Consider the following 24263-nt stretch of genomic DNA (forward strand, 5'->3'; position numbering starts at 1 on the left):
CGAACGAACGAACGAACGAAAGAACAACGAACGAACGAAAACGAAACAACGAACGAACGAACGAAACGAACGAACGAACGAAAACACGAACGAACGAAACGAACGAACGAACGAACGAACGAACGAACGAACGAACGAACGAACGAACGAACGAACGAACGAACGAACGAACAAGAACGAACGAACGAACGAACGAAAACAACGAACGAACGAACGAACGAAGAACGAACGAACGAACGAACGAACGAACGAACGAACGAACGAAAACGAACAACGAACGAACGAACGAACGAAACGAACGAACGAACGAACGAACGAACGAACGAAAACGAACGAACGAAACGAACGAAGAACGAACGAACGAACGAACGAACGAACGAACGAACGAACGAACGAACGAACGAACGAAACGAACGAACGAACGAACGAACGAACGAACGAAACGAACTGAAACTAACGAACGACAAGAACGAACGAACGAAGAACGAACGAACGAACGAACGAACGAACGAACGAACGAACGAACGAAGAACGAACTGAACGAACGAACGAACGAACGAACGAACGAACGAACGCAGAATCGAACGAACGAACGAACGAACGAACGAACGAACGAACGAACGAAGAACGAACGAAACGAACGACTAACGAACGAACGAACGAACGAACGAACGAACGAACGAAACGAACTAACGAACGAACGAACGAACGAACGAACGAACGAACGAACGAACGAACAAGACGAACGAACGAAACGAACGAACGAACGAACGAACTGAACGAACGAACGAAGAACGAACGAACGAACGAACGAACGAACGAACGACCGAACGAACGAACGAACGAACGAACGAACGAACGAACGAACGAACGAACGAACTAACGAACGAACGAACGAACGAACGAAAGAACGAACGAACGAACGAACGAAAGAACGAACGAACGAACGAACGAACGAACGAACGAACGAAGAACGAACTAACGAACTAACGAAGAACGAAATACTAACTAACTAACTAACGTAACCACTCCCTAACTAACGAAACTAAACTAACGAACTAACGTAACGAACTAAACTAACTAACTAACTAACTAACTAACTAACTAACTAACTAACTAACTAACTAACTAACTAACTAACTAACTAACTAACTAACTAACTAACTAATAACTAACTAACTAACTAACTAAAACTAACTAAACTAACTAACTAATAACTATTTTTTAAAATTTAAACAAAATTTTAAAACCATAATTTTCATATTTTCAGTTACTTGTTGTAAAATTTAATTTTTTATTACAAAAAAGCTATAATATCAATAAAAACATTTAAAATGTTTAATATAACAAATACTGCGATTTGTGGTTTATTTATGTACATATTTTAACAAAAATTTATAAACTAATTTTTTATAAAATGAAACTAAAATTTATAAAATTTTTACTACATGTAAACAATGGTGTGTATTGAACGAGCTGGCACATTTATGGTAAGCATACCACGTACACTATCATTTAGGTTAATATCCTGGGGAATAGCAGCACTAAAAAGGAAAAATAAAATTAAGATATTTAAAGAAAAATATTAAAAAGTTGTCATAAAGACAATATTTGTAATAAACGAAGAGGTGGTAAGTAGCTTAAAATAATTCCACTCCCATAATAAAACATATGCCTTTTTTTGTTGGCACTATTCTCAAGTGTATCTCAAAACTAGAAAGGAAACACACACTTAAGACACAAGTACATGCAGAAAAACATAAATTTTGAAAATATTACTTGATCTCAAGTGTAAAGAGAGAAATTGTTGAAATACTTTTAACACTAAACACGCGCGTTAATAGTTCTTTGCAATAACAGTGTGTCATAAAAACACTTAGAAAACATTTTAGTTTACTTAATATTCACATTAAAAGCGTGCCACATTAAGTATTTAGAGGCAACTGTGGCCGTTAAATTCTTTCTTGTAATTCAATACATTTTCTTGCTTACCTATATATATTATTAAAACAATTTTATTATCCGGTCTTTTAAATCCAACCGCATCAATTGAATTTTGTATAGATGACAATTTCACTTCAATACGTTGAGAATTTTCGCTAATAAATTTCGAAAAGTGTCCCATGCCATAGAATAAGGGTTGTTTATAAAATTCAGAATTGTCTGTAAATAAAGGATTATTTTGGATTGTTTTCAATTTGAAATCGATTTATTTCAACTTACTCTCAGTATTTAAAATTATGGGAGCATCAACGGTATTATTAACATAGTTGGGTCCTCCCCGCTCATCCAACATTAGATTCCAATCAATCCAACCATTAAAATTATGCTGTAAATCTTGTAGTATAGAACGTATATACTGTTCACCTCTTTCCCATGAACCCAACTCAGGTCCACGAGTTTGCCAAGGTTTATCACCCACACAGGCTTCAGTATTTAATAGTAATTTGTTGGGCATTAATTGTAAAGTTTTATCTATAAGTTCTGGTCCAAATAAATCATCCCAATACCAGTGTACGGCTAAACCATCAAGATAGTTGAGAGAACCGGGTCGCGAGGAATTCATCTTGAAATTTATAAACAGTTTAATATTGCAATATTATTTTTGTTAATATCTAGTAAGTCGGAGAATAAGAGAGAGAGAGTGCGGCAATTAAGCCATCTGACTCTCTCTCCTTCCTTTCTTTTTCATAAAAGTAAGGGAGCTCTTTGCCGATACCAGATTTTTTAATTTTCTAATTACCGTTTTAAACCATGCGGGATATGAGTAACGCTGATCATCATTGCCAAATATTAAAACATTTTTAAAGCGTGATTCCTTCAAAGCTGGGCCCAAATAATCATTCAAATAAATCGCCTTAATAACACAAAAAGAAAAACTTATTATTTTTTCACAAACTAACAAATATTTATAATATTTTCAAGTGTATATATAGTATACCTGATTTCTTGGTGTCCAACCTAAACTCATAAAATGTACAAAAAGCCAACCAATGACTCCGTTTAGTGGCTCATTGCCAGTGGATATGGCCCATATCGTTATATTTTTAGACAACATTAATTCAAGAAATCTGCACATGTAAAAGGAAATGAAGCAAATGAGCAAACACAAGCAAGAAAAGCTAATTCTACAAATGATCTTAAAATACCAATGATCATGATAAAATCTTTTGAAATACATATTATGTTAATGTTGATGTACATCGTACCTTAAATGATATTCAGCCCAGGCTTCGTAATATTCTGGTTTCAAACTACTAAAACCTGTCCAATTATTATTCGTTTTCATCCAGGGTGGTGGACTCCAGGCAGCAGCCATTATTTTAAGATCATCCAATAAAGCTATGGATTTTAAACGTTTAATTTGTTCAATTTTCAATAAATCACGTTGATCCAATGCTGTGAAATTTGTTAAATGTTTATCATTTTGCGGATACTCATTATAGGCCCAGGGTTTTAAATCAAAATCACAACCTCCTATAGAAGTGCGTAAAATATTATAGGCTATACCATCTTTGTGGAAATATGATCTAAAAGTGATAATAGATTAGTGGATGGCAGAAGAATTTAAATATTAATTTTGTAACTTGTATAAGTGATCTTGCAAAGAGGTCTTTAATTTCTTTAGTAAATATGCCACACTTCCTGTTAAAGCTCCACCAAATCCCACGATCTTCTGATAAGTCTTAGAACGATCTACAGTTATAGATGATTTACTCATTCTTTGAGGTAAAATTAAATCTAAGAAAAGATAAACACTCTATGTTATAAATAATCGATAATTTTGTTATTATAAATCCCACTAGTAGTAAAGTGATCATGTTAAATTCTAAGATTTTTTTGAATAAATTCCTCATAAACAATTCTCATTTACTCAAAATTTAACTTACATCTTTCATTTCCTCCATATAGCTGAAACAGGGATCTGGCATTATCCACATCTAAAGCATCTATATTAAATGATTTAAATTCTTCCCTGCTCTTAAGAGATTCATGATAATCTTTGATTTTAAGAGATTTAGTTGAACCAAATTCATCTTCAGTTACAGAAAAACGTAAACCATCCTAAAATAAATATTTATATAAAAAGTAACAACTGAAAAATAATAACAAATGTTTTTAACTAATTTACTTTACTTGTAGAAACTACAAACAAATTGTTATCCGATTTCAGGATAGGTTCCTCTAAATAATCACAATAATCGGCAGTGCATTTACAAACAAAACCATATTTAGATGGTTGAAGATCACAGGGTATAGTTATAGTATCTAGAAACGATATAAGTAAAAGATATAACATTTCATAAAGTAATTATGCGTTAATTTACAATTTACATCACTACTTACCACATTGCTTTAAAATATAACTTAATATTATTAATAAATTTGCCCACAATTTCATTTGTTTTTATACAATTTCAATAATTGTTAGCGATCTCTTTTAAAAATATATACTAACAAATTCCACTTTCTTTGTATAACTTCCGCAAAAAGTTTTGAAAAATACGTTTAATCATAGGTCTTGACTTGTTAACTGTCCCCTTTATACTGTTATTGTACAATCTCTATAGAGAGTTTGTATTGCAGTCAGTTATCTACCTATACAATGATAGGAGATATATTTAGGGGGGTCTAACGCAACTATATACATTTAAATTGTTATTGTTAATCTCTTCTCGTATTTTTTATTTATTTATAAAAGTAAATATTTGCGTTTTGTTTTGGTCGGTTCATTAATAAATTTTTACTCAATTTAACTTACATACATGAGATATTTTATGGAATTACTCTCAAATTTGTATTCGTGTACTCATAGGTATTAAAAGAAATTTGTATTTTGATAAGGGCCTTTAATAATGTATACCTATATTACTTTTATTTTACAGGATTATCAACTGCAATCATTGTTGATATTTTACAACAAATAGTCGATTTTTATTCGGATACAAAAATAATTGTATTTTTCTCTATTATTCACCCATATTCTGCATTTCGATTACGTTTACGCATTCAGTACGCAACGATCGAAAAATGGTATTCCAAAGAAGCAATTCCATTGTTCAATGGTTACGATTGGGTGTATTCTGCCAAAGCGAGAAGAAACAGGACAGATAGCGAGAGCGAGCGAGCGAGCGAGCGAGCGAGCGAGCGAGCGAGCGAGAGAGAGCGAGCGAGCGAGCGAGCGAGCGAGCGAGCGAGCGAGCGAGCGAGCGAGAGCGAGCGAGCGAGCGCGAGAGAGCGAGCGAGCGAGCGAGCGAGCGAGCGAGCGAGCGAGCGAGCGAGCGAGCGAGCGAGGGCGAGCGAGCGAGCGAGCGAGCGAGCGAGCGAGCGAGCGAGCGAGCGAGCGAGCGAGCGAGCGAGCGAGCGAGCGAGCGAGCGAGCGAGCGAGCGAGCGAGCGAGCGAGCGAGAGCGAGCGAGCGAGCGAGCGAGCGAGAGAGCGAGCGAGCGAGCGAGCGAGCGAGCGAGCGAGCGAGCAGCAGCGAGCGAGGCGAGCGAGCGAGCGAGCGAGCGAGCGAGCGAGCGAGCGAGCGAGCGAGCGAGCGAGCGAGCGAGCGAGCGAGCGAGCGAGCGAGCGAGCGAGCGAGCGAGCGAGCGAGCGAGCGAGCGAGCGAGCGAGCGAGCGAGCGAGCGAGCGAGCGAGCGAGCGAGGAGCGAGCGAGCGAGCGAGCGAGCGAGCGAGCGAGCGAGCGAGCGAGCGAGCGAGCGAGCGAGCGAGCGAGCGAGCGAGCGAGCGAGCGAGCGAGCGAGCGAGCGAGCGAGCGAGCGAGCGAGCGAGCGAGCGAGGAGCGAGCGAGCGAGCGAGCGAGCGAGCGAGCGAGCGAGCGAGCGAGCGAGCGAGCGAGCGAGCGAGCGAGCGAGCGAGCGAGCGAGCGAGCGAGCGAGCGAGCGAGCGAGCGAGCGAGCGAGCGAGCGAGCGAGCGAGCGAGCGAGCGAGCGAGCGAGCGAGCGAGCGAGCGAGCGAGCGAGCGAGCGAGCGAGCGAGCGAGCGAGCGAGCGAGCGAGCGAGCGAGCGAGCGAGCGAAGCGAGCGAGCGAGCGAGCGAGCGAGCGAGCGAGCAGCGAGCGAGCGAGCGAGCGAGCGAGCGAGCGAGCGAGCGAGCGAGCAGCGAGCGAGCGAGCGAGCGAGCGAGCGAGCGAGCGAGCGAACCAGCGAGCGAGCGAGAGAGAGCGAGCGAGCGAGCGAGAGCGAGCGAGCGAGCGAGCGAGCGAGCGAGCGAGCGAGCGAGCGAGCGAGCGACGAGCGAGCGACGAGCGAGCGATAGCGAGCGAGCGAGCGAGCTAGCGAGACGAGCGAGAGATCTAGCGAGCGAGCGAGCGAGCGAGCGAGCGAGCGAGCGAGCGACGAGCGATAGATCTATCTATCTAGATATCATCTATCATCGATCTATCTATCTACTATATCTATCTATCTATCTATCTATAGCTATCTATCTATCTATCTATCTATCTATCTATATCTATCTATCTATCTATCTATCTATCTATATCTATCTATCCATCTATCTATCTTCTTGATATGTAGTGTTGAAAATTTTCCCTTAACGAGCTTCATATCGTGTGAAACCACCATTCTCATTTTGCGATAATTAGACTTGTGACCTCTGTTCTCAAAAAATTAAGTTAAATTGTTTCTCTTTTAAAAGATTGACTCATTTCAAGTCATAAATCAAAATTTTAAAGAGAATTATATAGAAAAATCCTCAACCGATAAGTATTTGGTTGCTTTATCGATGGCCTTTGTATAGGAACAATAAAATAGACCGATAAAATTTATAACAAAAACAAGTCTATTATTATTTAAATAAAAAATAACAATTATTTTTAAACAAATTTATTTAGTAGAATATTTTCAGCGATAAAGTAATGTATGAATAGAACGGGGAGGTAAGTTAATAACAATAGTACCGCTAACACTGTCCACAACGGTAATTTCAACATTAGCATTGCCACTGAAAGAAAAAATAGGTAGGTATTAAAAATCTGGGTAAAAGACTTTAATAATTTAAATACCTATTGAAGAGAACAGCAGAAATGGAGCCATCAGGGCGCAAATAAGCCACACTATCGATATTAACATTGCTGCGAATCGCATCAATGCGTACCGAATTTTCAGGTATAAATTTCGAGAAATGACCCATAGTATAAAACATGGGTTGTTTTAAAATCTCATTGGGATCTGAAATAAAAGACACACAAGAAGTTTTTGTAATCCAGAGTAAATAAATAAAAACCTACTATTTGTATTAACTATAACAGGAGCATCGACGGTATTATCAACATAATTGGGACCACCATTTTGATCGAGCAACAAATTCCAATCAATCCAACCATTATAGCCATGTTGCAAATTTTGCAAGAAAGCTCTGGCATACTTTTCGCCACGATACCAAGAACCCAATGCTGGCACCGACTTTTGCCAGGGTTTATCACCAATACAAGACTCAGTTATGAGTAACAACTTCTCGGGCATTTGTTCCAGAGTCTTATCAATAAAACTGGGTTTGAAAATTTCATCCCAATACCAGTGAACACCCAAGGCATCGATATAATCCACAGAATCGGAACGCTTTTTCTTCATCTATAGCAATGTAGGAATAGGGATAGTTTTTACTTGCAATTATTATATATTAAACTTTAGAAATTACCACATGGAACCAATTGGGGAAAGTGTAGCGTTGATCATCATTTCCGAATATGATTAAATTTTTATACTTTGAATTTCTAATGGTGGGACCCAAATGATCACTTAACCATTCGGCCTGATGGAGAGGAGACCAACCTAAACTCATAAACTTAACAAAATTCATAAAGACTAAACCATTCATGGGTTCATTGCCAGTTGATATGGCCCAAACGGGCAAACCATTCTTTTCCATTATTTCCACCCATTTCAAATGATAATCGGCCCAGGTTTGATAGTATTCCTTTTTCAAATGACTAAAACCAGTCCAAGCATTATTGGATTTCATCCATTTGGGAGGACTCCAGGCGGCACCTTTAATTTTTAAATTATTCGACTTTGCAACTTCCTTAAGACGATGTATTTGTTGGGCTTTTATGGCATCACGAGGATCTAGTTTTGTGAAATTTGTTAATTGGGCATCATTTTCGGGTAGTTCGTTATAGGCCCAAGGCTCCAAATCAAAATCACTGCCACCAATAGACATACGCAATAGATTCCAACCAATGCCATCTTTAGAGTAAAAGGATCTTAAATATTAAAGATTAAAATAAATTTATATGAAGATAATTTCAATTTCTCTCACTTGTAAAGATGATCTTGCAATTCTTGTGGTAGTTTCTGCAATAGATATGAAACGGCGCCAGTGAAAGCTCCTCCAAAACCTACAATCTTACGATGTTTAATATCACGATTTATTTCCAAGCGTACTGTGCGGGCTGGGGCTAAAATAGAGCGTTATATTTATAGTTTCTCTAGCATTTATAGTTTTATTTTTTTGACTTACTAAATCTTTGATTTATTTGTACTGTCTCATTTTGTGTTTGTGAACGCATACGTTGATCATAATCAAAAACATAATATTTTTTGAAAAGATTAAAAAGACCTTTGGTGGATTCAAAACGTAGACCTGCCTGATAATCCAAAAAAAAATATATTAATATTATTGATTTTAACGATAAGATAAAGAAAATGCATTTTCACCTTTGATGACGACACTAAACTGAAACGGGGTTCTTCTTCGGGTGTAGGATCTTCTAAATAATCACAATATGACGAGGTGCAGACACAAACGCCGCCATCGGGTGTTTCACGTAAATTACAAGGTGTGCTTTCGGCTCGAACATAAGCTGAAATTAGTTTTTTTAACTTATTTATTGCTGTTATTTTTAAACTTATAAAAACTTACCCAAAATTAATATAAATATTGTAAATTTTAAATAAATTTTTTCTTTTGCCATTTTAACAAAAGTGTTATACTTCCGTTAATCACTTCAATGAAACTAATCATACTTATAAGGTTTACACCTTTTTTTTAACCGAACACCAGTAGCGAATTCCTAATGAATTATCTTTAATTAAATTGGCTGGATTTATTGGCAAATCCATCTAATCTGGAAATGCTTTAGATTTTAAAATAAGTATAAGACCAAACCGAATAGCAAGTACGCTTTATAAAACAAGTTACACGATTTGTATAAAGATTTTCCATTAGTTTGCAAAAATTAATTTAAATTGATTAAAAATATTCTTGAATATCAACTTTAATGTTTTCAGATTTAGATTTATGTAAACAGTTAATTGAATTAATTAAAAATTTAATTGCTTTACTATTTGAAATGTCGACTATTGATACAATTTTTGTGTATATTTCTGCTTCATACGCATATCAAATGTTTAAATATTTAATTAAAATTTGATAACAAATAAATTCGCAAATTATTTATGATATTTTTGTTTTGACTACTCGAGTGATAACACTATTATGGATAATCTGTAAACAATAATAAACTTTTATTTTCTAATTAATTTTTTTTAATATTTATTTATTTATATTTATAAGTAAATTTCTCTATTCATTAGGGATCGTTATAGATAAAGTATAAGTTAGGAGAGGAATGACCTAAATAAATTATTCTTTAGAGAATATTTGATAGGAATTGTCATCTCAATATAGAATAGAACAAGTTCTTATAAAGAACTAATTCTATTCTATATAGAATAGAACAAGTTCTTATAAAGAACTAATTCTATTCTATATAGAATAGAACAAGTTCTTATAAAGAACTAATTCTATTCTATATAGAATAGAACAAGTTCTTATAAAGAACTAATTCTATTCTATATAGAATAGAACAAGTTCTTATAAAGAACTAATTCTATTCTATATAGAATAGAACAAGTTCTTATAAAGAACTAATTCTATTCTATATAGAATAGAACAAGTTCTTATAAAGAACTAATTCTATTCTATAGAATAGAACAAGTTCTTATAAAGAACTACTTCTATTCTATAGAATAGAACAAGTTCTTATAAAGAACTACTTCTATTCTATATAGAATAGAACAAGTTCTTATAAAGAACTACTTCTATTCTATATAGAATAGAACAAGTTCTTATAAAGAACTACTTCTATTCTATATAGAATAGAACAAGTTCTTATAAAGAACTACTTCTATTCTATATAGAATAGAACAAGTTCCTATAAAGAACTAATTCTATTCTATAGAATAGAACAAGTTCCTATAAAGAACTAATTCTATTCTATAGAATAGAACAAGTTCTTATAAAGAACTAATTGTATTCTATAGAATAGAACAAGTTCTTATAAAGAACTAATTCTATTCTATAGAATAGAACAAGTTCCTATAAAGAACTAATTCTATTCTATAGAATAGAACAAGTTCTTATAAAGAACTAATTCTATTCTATAGAATAGAACAAGTTCTTATAAAGAACTAATTCTATTCTATAGAATAGAACAAGTTCTTATAAAGAACTAATTCTATTCTATAGAATAGAACAAGTTCTTATAAAGAACTAATTCTATTCTATAGAATAGAACAAGTTCTTATAAAGAACTAATTCTATTCTATAGAATAGAACAAGTTCTTATAAAGAACTAATTCTATTCTATAGAATAGAACAAGTTCTTATAAAGAACTAATTCTATTCTATAGAATAGAACAAGTTCTTATAAAGAACTAATTCTATTCTATAGAATAGAACAAGTTCTTATAAAGAACTAATTCTATTCTATAGAATAGAACAAGTTCTTATAAAGAACTAATTCTATTCTATAGAATAGAACAAGTTCTTATAAAGAACTAATACTATTCTATAGAATAGAATAAAATATATTTTATGATCGCAGTACGTCTGCGACTATTTTATTCATATGGAAGAGCCATAAACGACTCGAACATAATCAGTAATTTCATAACATATTGGCTGGGTTATCACTAAATGAAATGCCTAAATATATGCTGTAATAACTAAAAAAATATTCATTAACACAACTAAAATTGCCGAAAATAACCATCTTTTCCTTCATCCCACAATTACATACTTCCAATTTTAAACATTTTACTAATAGAAATAAATTCCATATTTATAAATTTTTTAAGTACACAATTTGCACATTTTTATTTATTTTGATATTCAGTGTTTACTTAATAAATTTAATACCAATAATATTAAAAAAGGCCATTTATCAATTCTATACAACAAACACTACTCATTGTTAGCAAACGGAATGAATGGAAATTTTAACAAAAAGCTTAAATAATGCACAAAAAAAATTAAACTAAAAACAAAAATAAGATTAAAACAAACTGTTCTAAAGTTAATACTTTTTTTTACTATTTATATAAAAATAGCCTTAAAATATTTGTATGTATGTATATTTTCTGTGTGTAAATAATTAAATAAAGCTGTTTTGCCCAATAGGTTTAATTCAAGAAACGTATAGACATTTTCTGTTCAACATCAGTGCGTTCTAAAGCTTTGCAAAGTCCTCAAAGGAAATTTTACCCTGGCAACAGAGATCTGCCTCCAAATGGTACGTTCAGCTATGCTAATCAATTGATCCTGGCTGATATTGGCACCGACCATCATGTGTAAAATACTCAAGAGTTCATCACGACTAATGACACCATCATCATCCAAGTCGTACATTTTAAAGGCAACTGGAATTGGAAAATTAAATGATTTTTTTTTTTTTTAATTTAAATTTATTTTTCTTTTAATGTTTGTTTAACCTTGTACTTACATTTCAATTTATCTTCACGTGAATTCAATTTGCTTTCCTTTTTATCTTTAATTGGTCGGAAATGGGCCAATACTTTCATGAATTGCCTAAAATTGACACGATCATCGGTACTGTCGGCAAAGAAGGCATGAACAATACGTTCACACAATGGATTAATGGCCAATTCTGGTATACGCAAAAAATCATCACGTGATAAGGTACCACAATCACCACGATCCAAAGAAGTGAAACGTGAATATAAACGTTCAATTTGATTGGGAGTAACTGAAAGTGTTGTGTTGTTGTTATTGTTAGTGGTAATTAATTTATTTATAAACTGGTTCTGCTTCAAATGGGGGGAGGTGAAACATGTAAATGAGCGAATCGATGATTGAAATGAGTTTTTTAAAATTTGTCCTCAATTGACTATTCGTAGCTCTCGAACGAATGCAAACTGATACACTCTAGATTTTTAAACAACAATCATGGAACTAGTGACATTGCCTTAACTTCTGGATGCCGTTCTGTGGAACATTGTCGTGATTCTTTGGAGTAAGTTTTCTATATACAATAAAGTCAATGTTTCTCAAAAATTTTTATGAATTTTAAGCAAAAATTTTTAATTTTAATTAAAAATGTTGAATTTTAAGTACACATTTTTAATTGTTACTGAATGTTTTGAATTTTTAATAATAATGGAGGTTTTTTTTATGAAAATTAAGATTTTTAGTGGAAATTTTTGAATAATGTAGAATATTTCCATAATATAATTTCTTGTAATATGAAATTGTATTTCTTTAATTCAGCTTTTAAAAAAAAATTCTAAATTATTTTCTTCTTAGTGCAAGTTGTTTCCTAATTACTTCTTGTTTTTGTATTCTTATCATTCCAAAAAAAATCACTATCAATAAAATTGCGCATAATATACAATTTAGAATAAGAACTTTGAAAGCTGACACTCATAAATTTATCACCTTTAAAAAAATATTTATCAATATTATATATTATATACACGTCCATTAATACGTATGAAACTGTAGATAAACATCAAATAAAAACTAAATATCTAAGAAGAAAATAAACGTAATTATAATTTAATAAATATTTTAGAACACATATTAAAAATTATAGTTGAAAGCAACTTGAAATGAAATACGATTTCGTACGTTTGCTTTCAACATTACGTCAAATTATGTGCCTATTTTAGTTAAATAAATAAATGAATTTAAGTCATAAGCGAATTAGAAATTTTAATAACAAAACAAACAAAATTTTCCACTTGACATAAAAGCATCAACACGTGATGATGATTTAAAACAAAATAATTATTGAAATACATATGTATGTATGTATGTATGTATGTATATACTTTTTCTGTTGACTGCATTTAAGTTTTTTTCTTTTGTAGTAATGTAGTTTATAAACAACCTTTAAAATAGTATTAAGTTTTTGTAATTTGAATAAAATATTTAAATATGAAAGAAAATTTAAAAATTTAATTAGATGGGAATAATAACTAAATAATCGTTCCCTTTGCTCCAGATTTCATAAAACTTTTGATACAACAAATGTGATTTGGAATACCTAGTTTAATGACTAGATAAATGTAATAAAATAAAATTTATTTGCTAACAATAATTGTATATCTTGTGATCGTTCTAAAGACTTTTCTAGGGATACATAATACATACACTTACACCCATTATAACAAATTTTAAGCATTTTTATTGTACAATTTTCCTTCCATAGTAAATAAATAAATTTCAATTATGTTCTACATTAATTTGTGAAATATATTCTTACTTACTTTTTGTTTAATACAGCTTAAACTAAACAAAAATATTTATTTTTTCTAGTTTCTCAACATATTCATCTCTATTATCTAAATGCAGCATAAACAATTTAATGGCCGAAAGAAACACAGACACAAACCTACAAGAACAGTGGCACTCATTTGACTGAAACTACCCAGCAGTTCGCGGGACTGTCCCGAACTAGCCCTCCGACTACCCAAATGATTAGTTACTTGAACATGTACTTGTCCTAGGAGGAAGTCAATTATCACTCTATAGATTATAAAGAGACAGTCAGAAATCTAGTCATAAGGAGTCTATATATGGCAACGAACCTTTTCGCTTTTCTTTTATTAAGTGTCTACATTCTAGATTACTTTGGACAGTAAACTGACTATTGTCTCCGTTCTCGCTTACAAAAGCGACACTCAAGTAATGACTGTTCAGTCTCGTTTACAAAGAATACATTCATGACGAAAGACAAATTAAAGGCAACAACGGGGTTAGACGCTAGTGGAAATGACTGTCATTTTCAAATGCTTTAACTCTTTGTCGAACTGATGGTTATTAACGGAACTATCTATTATTGTTGTTACAAAGTCACACGTAAATAATCGTTTTCATCAAGAAGAATGTGCCTATAGTAAAATGTAAAAGGTTTACAACACCTATAAACTCCAGTCATTTGTAAAAATGTTTAATATTCGTCTATATTTAGCCATAAATGTGACGCAAACCTTAACACCCCCGAAATTTTGTCAAAACGCTGTAGAGTATCATCAAGTAGTTCTGGACCGACTTTACTTTTCTATTAGCTCAACTTAAAAATGTGTTAAACAGTCAATTAGCAACTAAATAACAATTAATGGTATAAAAATAGAAGCTAAATGAAAATAAATAATACATAGTACTTTTCATTATTGCTTAAATAAAGATAATAGTTAAGATAATAAATAATATGAAAAAAACACTTGTTATCTGATAAAATACAAAAGTAATTGAAATATTTGTACATTTTACTAACTTCAAAATTGACCCCGTAATATGAATTCGTTTATTTATTCTAGCTGAAGGTTGTTTTACTGATGAATGATGATGAAAGTTATAGTAGAGATGTGAGATTTCTTTAGTACTTACAGCCAGTCTCCTCTTGAATTTGTGCAATTTCTTCGGGACGCAACAATAATGAAGATTTATTACCCATTTTGTTTATTTGATTCTTTAAACTTTTAGTTACACTTTATTTTTTGTTTCGAAAATAAAACTAAAACGTAAAATTTAACAACACACAAGTGTTTTGTTGAAAAAGTGACTGCTGCTGGTAATTAAACTAATCAGATGCTTTTGACAATTTCAATTGACAATTGTTTTGCTCTCTTCTTCGTTCTCAGTAGTGAAGTAATTTGTAGTTAATACACACAGTTGTATAAAAGAGGTAGTAGATTAGTCATTGTTATAGTACGATTACAATTGCAAGCGCTGTCGACAAGCGTTATGCGTCAGAAAACGTTTTTTTTTTTTTCAATTGAAATAAATTAGAAGAGAAACTCTTGTCTTTTTAACATTTTTAATAATATTAATTCACAAAAAATATGAGAAAAAGGTATTGCCGGAAAGACAATGTAAATAGAACAGAGAAAAGCCATGATGAAGAGTTTAACTAAATTTTACTCTGTAGATGATGAAGAGTACATATTTGAGTTGATTTAAAATAAATATTTTAATATTCTTTATCTTCCATTAATAACAAGATCATATAAAAAGCCTTTATTGTGAACTTTTTTTCTATAATTTATAAAAAAAAAAAATCGCAAAAAAATAGAAATAATAAAAATTTTAAATAATAATGAAAATTTACAACATAATATTTGTAAAATTATAAATATTTGTTAGCATCACAGCTTAAAATGTAATAATTATGTAAATTTTAATATTGTAAGAAATCTAAAAAAAAAAACTTTGTTTATATAGCAGTATCATTTACTATAACACTGCGTTTCCGTTGTGTCAGACGCTGATCACGATGGGCTTTTTGTATCTTTTTAAAATGCTCCAATAATTCTTCGAAATTTATATTACTTTTATATTGTAGGGAATGTTTTTTCGTTGCTGAGAGATAGAGGAAGGAAATAAATATAATTGATGTATTTAAAATATTAAAATCATTCCATAACTTACATGGGCTGTTGTCCCCAGTAATTGGGTACACATTTGCAAACGATTCTTTAGCATATTAAATGCATCCGTTTGAGGTAGTAACATTAGTATTCCAAATAAGGCATGTGCCAAATACTGGGCATCAGCACAATTATTTGCTTTCGAAACCAAAGTAAGTCTTAAAGCTGAAAATTATATGTAAGAAAAAAAAACCTGCCATTAAAATATTATAAAACTTACATGCAAAAATGGGCGTTTCTATTAACTGCACCAGCTTATCCAGTTCATTTAAGAGTTCCAATGTTATCTCCACATCAGCACTGTTTAAATAATAACAAATGATAAGTGCTCATAATCATATATGGCTATAGTCTAATCTATAGTGTATATTATGTCTTAGATTAGTCTAGGCTATAGTCTATAGACTAGTCTATAGTCCTGCCTATAACCTATCCTATAGTCTAGTTTGTACTCCGGTCTATAGTCTGGAAAAACTTACAATAACACTACCAGTTCCGAAACATGTTGATAACTTTGAGCCAACAAACACAGAGAAAGCGTAGAGACGGGACAATGAGCCCAACTTATGTAAAGACATTTAAAAAGTTTAGCCGACTTTTCACAAGAAATATCTCTCAAGAAAGAACGTAATTCGAATAATTCTGAAGAGGTCATCAATATACTGTTTAGCAGACGTACCAGTAATGAAGCAAATTTAAGATTTGTCAATTCTTCAGCTATGATTTCCGAAAATGTCAAATAAATATATTCAGCATTTAATAAAACGCAAAGTTGCCTAAAAAGGAAAAGAAATTACAATGCAAATTAAACGCTTAACAAAAATTGATAAGGAAACATACCTAATTATAAGACTGGCACGATTGTCTAAGAAACTTTTGTCATCATTGAATAAATTAACTAAACTTAATAAAATTTACGATAATGGGCTTTATTGAAATCAGTGGTTTCTAAAATAAAAACAGAAAATTAATAAACCTATTACATTTTCACTAAATAATTAAACTAACCTTTAGAGTGTTGAGAATTGACAATTTCTGCCAAAACGGAAATACATTTCAAAACCACTTCATCTGAATTATCTGACAAAATATTCAAAAGATTATTACCCAATTGGGTGGTATGATTGGCCATCTAAAATGTTAGATAAAAAAGTATAAAAACATATTTTATTGTTAAGTTTCAATTAATTTAAAAACTTACTTCATTGGGAAAATTTATAAGTAAATGTGTGTATCCATTCCAATACCGCCACTTTAGTTTGTACCGAATTGTGTGTTAGATATTGTGACAATACAGCCATTATAGAACGTAACTCTATTTGTTCAATATTTTTCGATTTATGCTCTTTGGAGGAAACTAAATTCATCATAGATTTATTAACCGAAACAGCACATTCTTTAATATTTTTCATATTGTCCACATTATATTCTAAACAGGGTAAAATGGCGGTGAAAATACCACTGGCATAGGGTAAAACATTCGAGCCAAATATTATAACAAATTCGCGTATCCAGGTAATGGCTATAGACTAAAGAAACGATTATTTATAAAATATAATTCAGGATTTACTTCTATTAACCCACCTTAATCAATTCATTTGGTGTGATTGTGCATGTGTATGAGTATATTGATGGTATCTTCCATTTTGACAGAACTGGAATCATTACGTATGGACTTAAGAAATTGTGTCAAAGTAGTTTCACACATTCTTTGTATTTCCTGGGTATTATCCTCCAACATGGTAAAGAGACCATCAATTATATCCGTTAAGTAGATGACCATATTAATTTCAGGCACAGCATTTAATATAGAAATCCAGGAGATAACATATTGTCTAACAAAAGAATTCTTGACATAAATGCGTTCCTTTAGCAAAGGTATAAAAGCCTCCAGGTTAAAGGTTTGCGATGACTCGGTAACAATATCCTTAAGTAAGCGATCCAACAATTCACTGCCATCTTTAACCATTTGATCGGAATCTGCAACTAGACGTGATAATGGCCGCAAACAAATCAGGAAAGAAGGGTATAATGGAGGAACGTGCCACTTTAACTACATTGTAAAGTGATTCACAGGCAAAATAACGTACACGTAAATCTTGATCACTCAAACAATTGAGTATGGGAAGTAACCAGTTCATTGACATATTTAGAGGAATCCTTAAGAGAAAATAAATATAATGTTAACTCAACCAATATGTAGTATACACACCCACCTTTCCCAAACCCAAACTGGTGGCGGCCAACCTATTAGGCCACCTTTTCTTTTGTTAGCATCTCGTGAAGAGGCAAAATCATTTGACAATACTTCTATTAGTACGTATTTGTGCTGAATTGTTTTTTATATTAAAATCCGTTACCATTCTAGGAAATTTTGATTATTAATCCATTATTAAGTTACTAAAAAAACAACTTACTTTTCTATTTCCTGTGAAGCCAATTTACGTTTATCATAAACTTTATCACCTAGAGCTTTCGCACAGGATTCACTTAATGGTGCATAGGGACTTTCCATTATATTGCTGTTTTTATAAACTTTATGGTTTTGTAATTAATTTTTCTTTATTTCTAATATTTTATAATTAAATTAATGTTCTAATTTTTATAAAAATTTATCAAAAATCCATTAATCACAGTGGATTTGATTGTTTTTCTGCTGCTACAAATTATTTCGTTTTGTATCTCTCTTTTGTTTAGTCACTTGTAAATAAATGAGAGAGTGTCAAAAAGACGTCAGCTGTTCGTTAGGCTACATATATGAAAGCTTAGAATTATGAAAATCTTTTTAGGGGAAGGTAAGCGTATTTGCATGAATATCCACTAATATGCAAACAATAGAGGCTCTGATTCAGAAATTAACATTTCAAACTTTTTTCATTTAAATCAAATGACAATCAAATAGGCAATGTATGGTGGTCGATTATATTCGAAACAAAGATCCAATTGTCGCGGAAAGGGCGTCGTTTTAAATTCATATCTAGTTTTTATTGAGCACAACAATTAATTGTTCTTTGACATGTTGTAGACACAAAACAAAAATAAATAATAATTTCTATAATTAGAAATAAGGCATATTGAATCAATCAATATATTTCTTCTGGAACATACACTCAAAACGAAAAATAGGTTAAAAAATACTTAAAAAATAAAATTGCAGAAACACAGCTCAACTAAAATAAACTAAACATAATCGAAATACATAAATTTAAAATAATAATCCTTTTTAAGGCAAATAAAAGTATTAAACTAAACAAAAATTTAAAACGGAAACATATTTATAGGATTTGAAATGATTTCTTAATAAAATACATATATTTTTAAGTATACATACTTTATTGAATTCTCATGCACTCTTTTCCACAATTAACTCATAGCTATCAACTTCTTTGCACATTTCATTAAACTCTTCGACGAATTCAGTAAGTTCTGGTTTTTCTTTGGGCTCTTTGCGTTGACGTTTCTTTTTTGGAGCCTGTTCCGAACTAGTATCAGTTTCATGACTACGTTGATGCTTTTGTTGCTCAGCCGAATGATTTTCGTCGTCGGATTCATCACTGTCTAAAAACATTACATATTTATTTTGCTTTAAACGACGCTTACGCTTATAGGGGCGTATATATGTACGATGGGCATCCTAAAAATAATTAGTGGTGTATTAAATTAAGTGAACAAAAAATAAATTATATTTTTAAGAGCAATGTATGAGCTTTATACTACCAACAAAGAAGAACTTAAATCTTTGCGGCCCTGTTGACTCTGAACTAGTTGCAAACAAATTAAAATTGTTGCAAAAGTTCAATTTAATATAGCAACTGGTTAGTAAACCATAAAAATATTTATTTTAGTTAATTAGATAATAAACAAAAATAAATACTTTAATTGCTTAAATTATTTATATAATGATAATATGTACTTACATTTCGTTGAAAGTTGTTTCTGGTTCAGGATCTTTAAAGAGTTCACTTAAATCTAACTCCTCTCCAAAATTTGGCCTTTTTGAATGTTTCCAATTTGATTTATTTAAATGCTTTAAAGCTTCCTTACTAGTTGATGGCTTTGGATTTATCAGAGTAGAGCATAGCATTTCTTTAATACCTCTTTGTCTAAAGCCATCTGCTTTTGAGGCAGCCTCTTCATCAAATAGAGATATGGTTTTTAAAGGATTTCTGTTATTTTCTTTAAGTTTACTTAATTCAATATCGTTTTCAGCAGGTTTTAGTTTACGTAAATCTAGCAGTTTATCGTGTATAGTTAAATTTTGATTATTGTTTGTAATGTCATTGTTATTTGTTTCATCATTTTCCTGGCTAGAATATTCAGTTTGAGATAGAAAATCTTCAAAACCGAAAAGGTCTTCTTTAGGACGGTTTTTAGTTATTTTATTAATGTCAGCTTGAGGTGAAGCACTAATGGAAGCAACACTTTTATCGACTTGCAAAGAATCATCACCTAAGTTTTCTTCAAAACCAAACATTTCAATTGATTCTGTTGCCGGCTCCTTGGAATTGGGTGTTTTATTGGAACTTTTATAGGGTGGTAAGTGTACTACTTCTAAAATATTAATGGCTTTCAGGGGACTGCGATAGTTGAGGGCTCTTCGAGGATTTGGAAGTTGTTTCAAAGCAAATATATTTTCATTCTCATTATTGTTTTCCTGTAACGGTCTAGGTGGTGGCATATTTTCTGCATTTGAATCGTTGGATGAAAATGATGAGAGAACAGATGGTTCATTTTGATTAGGTGTTTGTGCAGGCAAATTTTCGTTGGATGTTTGTGCTTGTATGTTTTCTACATTATTATGAAGAGGACTTTGAAAAGGTGTTACATTGGATGTATTTTGATTACCTATTATAGGAGAAAATTTAGAATTTATAGTCGCTTGACTTTTCGGTTTTTCTTTCTCGGTGTTGATGGTATGAAATCACTAGAAAATGATGGCAAATTTCCCGAACTTCTAGCAAAATTGAAAGTTTTAGGTAAATAAGCATCTTCATCAACGCGCCAAGGTGAGGGTTTTGTTGCTGGCCTGAGTGGCGGTATAGGAATGGGAGATAATTCTGATTCTAAGGCTGCTTGAGCTGAAGGCATTTGTTTGTTTTTCGGTGTACTAACAAATTTCTTTACCATTTCTAATAGTAAGGAAGCATTTTTTCTTTGCAAATCGGAACGTCCCGCTTCATTTATTAGTACACTTCTAGCCAAGCGACTAAAAGTACCTTCCTGATCATTTACATGATGTCTATTGTTATTATGGTTTAACGCCTTATTAACCGTTTCAATTCTTTGATTTTCCATATTGTCGTCATTATCTGGTAAAAGTGGTTCATAATTATCAAAATCATCATCCATGTGAATTACATCAACTTCATCATCTATTATAGCTGCATGTTCCTTAGTGACTACGGGTTTTTTTTGTTATTCCTGGTATTTTTTGATTTTTTGTCCACAGTTGGTTTTTTTTTTTCATTTGTTTGGGCGGTGGCGGCTTGCGTTTAAATACCGGTTTACCCTTTCCTTTACAATTTGTGGCCACACGTACTTTTCCTTGATCTATAAGTTTTTTAATAATATCAGCTGTGGGATCGGTATTTTTTGTTGTACCATCTGAATCGGAAGTTTGAGATTGTGATAAAAATTCGTAGATATTATCTCGCTTTGCCACAGTAGAACGTTTTGTCAAAAAACGTCGTTTCTTGCCATTAGCTGCTGCAGGTGACGATTTAGGTTTTGGTTCAGTAAAAGCTTTTGTCATATTTTCTGCAGCATCTTCTTTATGACGATGAAAGAATTTATGGGTGTGATTTTTTGCTGGACTTCTATTACTTTGAGTTGTTGCAATGCCTTCCTCAACTTCTTTTTCGTTTGGTATTTCCATAATTTCCTCCTGTTCATTATTCGGCTTTTCTGGTGACTTTAATAAAAGGTCATCATCTTCATCTAGAGAATTTAATAGATCAACTATTTCTTCAGATTTATTGGCTAGATTTTGAGATGAAGATTTGTCTTTAGAAGTTTGCTTGGATTTTACTTTATCTTTGGCGTTAGTAAAACCAAATTCTAATAAAGTGGAATTTCTTGCTGGTTCAAAACAAATTGTAGAATTTTGTTGAGGTTCAAATTGTGTTACTTCCAAATTTGTTGTTAGATTTCTATTTGTTTGTCCATTTGTTCGTCTTAAGGATAATTTAGCGAAATGCTTAATACAGTTCTGAGGTTTTAAACGATTAACTAAATTATTGGTTTCTGTGTTATTATTAATTGTTTCCGATTCTAGTTTATTTGTCTCTTGGTCTCCATTGTGTTTTGAATGTATTATTGTTTCTATTTCTTTATTTTTGGAGATTTCCTTAGTGATTTTGTTAAACTTAATTTATGAAAATTATTACGTTTATTTACTTCTATTGCGGATTGATGATTTGGTGCTACTGGTTCTGTGCATTCTGAAATTGTTAATAATAATAACTTAAAGAAAATTTATAGAAAATTTACTGTTTTAATAAACTGTATAACAAATAAAAAATAAACTAAAATATGTATTTGCACAATTTCAGAAAGTAAAATAAAATTAAACAAAAACGGCAATTGCAAGAAATACTAACTGTATGAATTTATAATCTTTATAATCTTTATATAAAATTTATAATCTCATAAGTAGAAATTTATAACCGATTATGGCCTATATAGGCTAGGTTATTGAAATAAAGAATTTGAAATTGAAATTGAATTTAATAAAAATGAATAGTTTCTATAACTTACCAGTATTTTCTTTATTTCCCAGTATAATTGGGGTTTTTTGTAATCTTACTATACATGCTCTAGTAGTATTTGGTTCAATAACGAAATCTTTTTCTTTTCCAATAACTGGTGTTCTTTTCAATCTAACTACACATTTTTTGGCAGAGTTGGGTGTTGATGGTTCTTCGATCACCACTTTTGAATTTGATTTTTGAGGTGTATTTTTTAATTTAACTACACAGTTCTTTATAGATTTAGGAGTTCTAGGCTCTAAACCATTAGTTTTTAATGCAGCTCTTTTATATCTTTGCGATTTTAAACCTTCAGCCTCAGGGGGTTGTTGTTGTTTTTGTTTGTTTGCTTAGCTGTACGTTTTAGTTTTATAAAACAACGTTTTGGAGAGTTATTAGTTGAAGAATTCATATTGAAAGCAAAATTATCTCGAATTTCTGAAGCTGCAGCCAAAGTTTTACCATTAAAATTTTCGTCTTTCTCAGGAATAGCTGCATTATTTATAATTTCAAGGGGCTTTTTCCTTGGTCTTCCTGCTTTTTTGTTTTCTCTGTAGATCTATCTAGCTTTGGGGAATTCACTTCTATGTTATTATTATTTTCATTTACTTTACATTGTGCCTGCAATGTTTTGTTGTTGTTGTTGTTATTAATATTGTTGTATGAGCTGCTGCTGGTATTGTTAGTGAGGGTGCGTCGTAATTTAACAAAACATAAACGAGTTTTTGGTGATACAGTTTGATCATTACATTCAATTGAATTTATTTTTGAGGTTTCCTCTTTAGATTTTTTCATATTTTTTACATTAACACGCACTTTATGTACTTTTCCATTCATTGTTTTCACAGGCGTGGTTGTTTTTGCTTTTATTGTTGTTGCTTTCTTAGCAGCAGCAACTTTTCTAGTGTTTTCTTTGATTTTAGCCATCTTATTTTTGTAAATATATAAAGTATATATCACTTAGCACATTTAATGAAAAATTGTTACTATTTTGCGCTATTTTAATGTTTAAATAATTAAAATTACACGTAAAATGAGGAGCAAAACTTATAAATTTGTATTTTTAATTAAACAACCGCCATATTGAATTTTAGACCTCTTAGCCGATAAACATTATCGACGTCAGCGGCGGCGTTAAAAATTTCGGCGACGGTGACTTTTAATTGGGTGTAAGCCGTCAAAATTTTCTAATGTGTTTTAAATTTTAATTATTATTATAATCAGGGTAGCTAAAAATATCGCTCGCGATCGCTATTTTATTTATATCGCTTGAAATTTTTTGAAATTCAAAATCGCGAGTTTTATTTTTCAACACGCGAGCACAATTTTAATTAGAGTTTTATGTGTTTTGAATTCGCTTCGTAACCGATATTTACATGTTTTTGTTTTTTCAACTCGCTTACGAGCGAGTGGAAAACGAGTTGAGTTCGAGTTAAATTCGAGCCGAAAATCAGCAAAGTGTGTGTGCAAGAAACAGGTTCTGTTGTGGTAGTAAAAAAGAACTAATAATATGGGAAATAATTATGTATGTGTGATTGTGTAGCCGTAGGTTTTATGACGGTCTGACAAAGCAAAAGTGGGAAAGTATAAGAAATATATTGTCTACCTTTTTATTTAAATGTGTATGTTTTTTATCTGTAGTTATGTATGTACATGTGTATATTGATGGACATGCAAGTGATCTTTAAACATTTTTTTATTTATTACTGCCTGTTTCTCTAAATGCCAAATATATTGAAAACAAATATATTGAAAACAACAAATAAATTAAAAATGTTGTTTTGTTTTCAATATATTTATAAGAAGAAAATGAGTTTCGTATTGTGAACAGGCAG

General features: G+C 32.1%; 4 protein-coding genes, 1 long non-coding RNA gene and 1 pseudogene across 5 annotated transcripts; 1 reads left to right on the top strand and 5 right to left on the bottom strand.

Moving 5' to 3' along the window:
* Nucleotides 1–1335: 1335 nt before the first annotated feature.
* Nucleotides 1336–4552, bottom strand: LOC119614738 (lysosomal acid glucosylceramidase-like). The gene is made up of 10 exons (XM_037970853.1): nt 4348–4552; nt 4133–4269; nt 3891–4065; nt 3588–3741; nt 3210–3530; nt 2942–3071; nt 2744–2857; nt 2224–2566; nt 1989–2163; nt 1336–1544 (listed from the first exon to the last, which is right to left on the bottom strand). The coding sequence occupies exons 1-10, from the start codon at nt 4400–4402 to the stop codon at nt 1445–1447; spliced, it is 1704 nt and encodes a 567-aa protein (XP_037826781.1). The 5' UTR covers nt 4403–4552; the 3' UTR covers nt 1336–1444.
* Nucleotides 4553–6816: 2264 nt separating this feature from the next.
* LOC119614735 (lysosomal acid glucosylceramidase-like) lies at nt 6817–9012 on the bottom strand. Its single transcript, XM_037970851.1, has 8 exons — nt 8871–9012; nt 8666–8811; nt 8469–8595; nt 8268–8406; nt 7647–8211; nt 7237–7579; nt 7012–7177; nt 6817–6950 (listed from the first exon to the last, which is right to left on the bottom strand). The coding sequence occupies exons 1-8, from the start codon at nt 8920–8922 to the stop codon at nt 6851–6853; spliced, it is 1638 nt and encodes a 545-aa protein (XP_037826779.1). The 5' UTR covers nt 8923–9012; the 3' UTR covers nt 6817–6850.
* A 2092-nt stretch (nt 9013–11104) lies between these two features.
* On the bottom strand, nt 11105–14871 carry LOC119614736 (calcineurin B homologous protein 1-like). Its single transcript, XM_037970852.1, has 3 exons — nt 14643–14871; nt 11734–11997; nt 11105–11650 (listed from the first exon to the last, which is right to left on the bottom strand). The coding sequence occupies exons 1-3, from the start codon at nt 14707–14709 to the stop codon at nt 11451–11453; spliced, it is 531 nt and encodes a 176-aa protein (XP_037826780.1). The 5' UTR covers nt 14710–14871; the 3' UTR covers nt 11105–11450.
* LOC119614737 lies at nt 12893–13631 on the top strand. The gene is made up of 2 exons (XR_005232359.1): nt 12893–13318; nt 13569–13631. It is a non-coding gene; the product is annotated as an uncharacterized LOC119614737 (long non-coding RNA).
* Nucleotides 14872–15433: 562 nt separating the features above from the next.
* Nucleotides 15434–18245, bottom strand: LOC119614739 (annotated as a pseudogene).
* Nucleotides 18246–18740: 495 nt separating this feature from the next.
* LOC119614734 (protein dalmatian-like) lies at nt 18741–23265 on the bottom strand. The gene is given in 7 exon segments (XM_037970850.1): nt 18741–19316; nt 19404–19494; nt 19600–20552; nt 20555–21091; nt 21144–22046; nt 22488–22777; nt 23043–23265. Coding segments are annotated over 7 exon segments (3288 nt in total). The 3' UTR covers nt 18741–19025.
* Nucleotides 23266–24263: the final 998 nt, after the last annotated feature.

This window comes from Lucilia sericata, unplaced genomic scaffold, assembly GCF_015586225.1.
Source record: "Lucilia sericata isolate MDLA Ls3-8-SP2 unplaced genomic scaffold, ASM1558622v1 Contig003302R_arrow, whole genome shotgun sequence".
Classification (NCBI taxonomy): Eukaryota; Metazoa; Arthropoda; class Insecta; order Diptera; family Calliphoridae; genus Lucilia; species Lucilia sericata.

Excerpts from the sequence above, each read along its gene's own strand:
- LOC119614736 (XM_037970852.1), bottom strand. The coding sequence starts at position 14,709 with ATGGGTAATAAATCTTCATTATTGTTGCGTCCCGAAGAAATTGCACAA. Across the intron at positions 11,998-14,642 it reads AATTCAAGAGGAGACTGGCT|TTACTCCCAATCAAATTGAA; the intron begins GTAAGTACTAAA and ends CAACACTTTCAG. Across the intron at positions 11,651-11,733 it reads ACGTGAAGATAAATTGAAAT|TTGCCTTTAAAATGTACGAC; the intron begins GTAAGTACAAGG and ends TTCCAATTCCAG.
- LOC119614738 (XM_037970853.1), bottom strand. The coding sequence starts at position 4,402 with ATGAAATTGTGGGCAAATTTATTAATAATATTAAGTTATATTTTAAAG. Across the intron at positions 4,066-4,132 it reads TTGTAGTTTCTACAAGTAAA|GATGGTTTACGTTTTTCTGT; the intron begins GTAAATTAGTTA and ends TATTTATTTTAG. Across the intron at positions 2,164-2,223 it reads CATAATTTTAAATACTGAGA|ACAATTCTGAATTTTATAAA; the intron begins GTAAGTTGAAAT and ends CTTTATTTACAG.
- LOC119614735 (XM_037970851.1), bottom strand. The coding sequence starts at position 8,922 with ATGGCAAAAGAAAAAATTTATTTAAAATTTACAATATTTATATTAATT. Across the intron at positions 8,812-8,870 it reads AATATTTATATTAATTTTGG|CTTATGTTCGAGCCGAAAGC; the intron begins GTAAGTTTTTAT and ends AACTAATTTCAG. Across the intron at positions 8,212-8,267 it reads TTGCAAGATCATCTTTACAA|ATCCTTTTACTCTAAAGATG; the intron begins GTGAGAGAAATT and ends TTAATATTTAAG.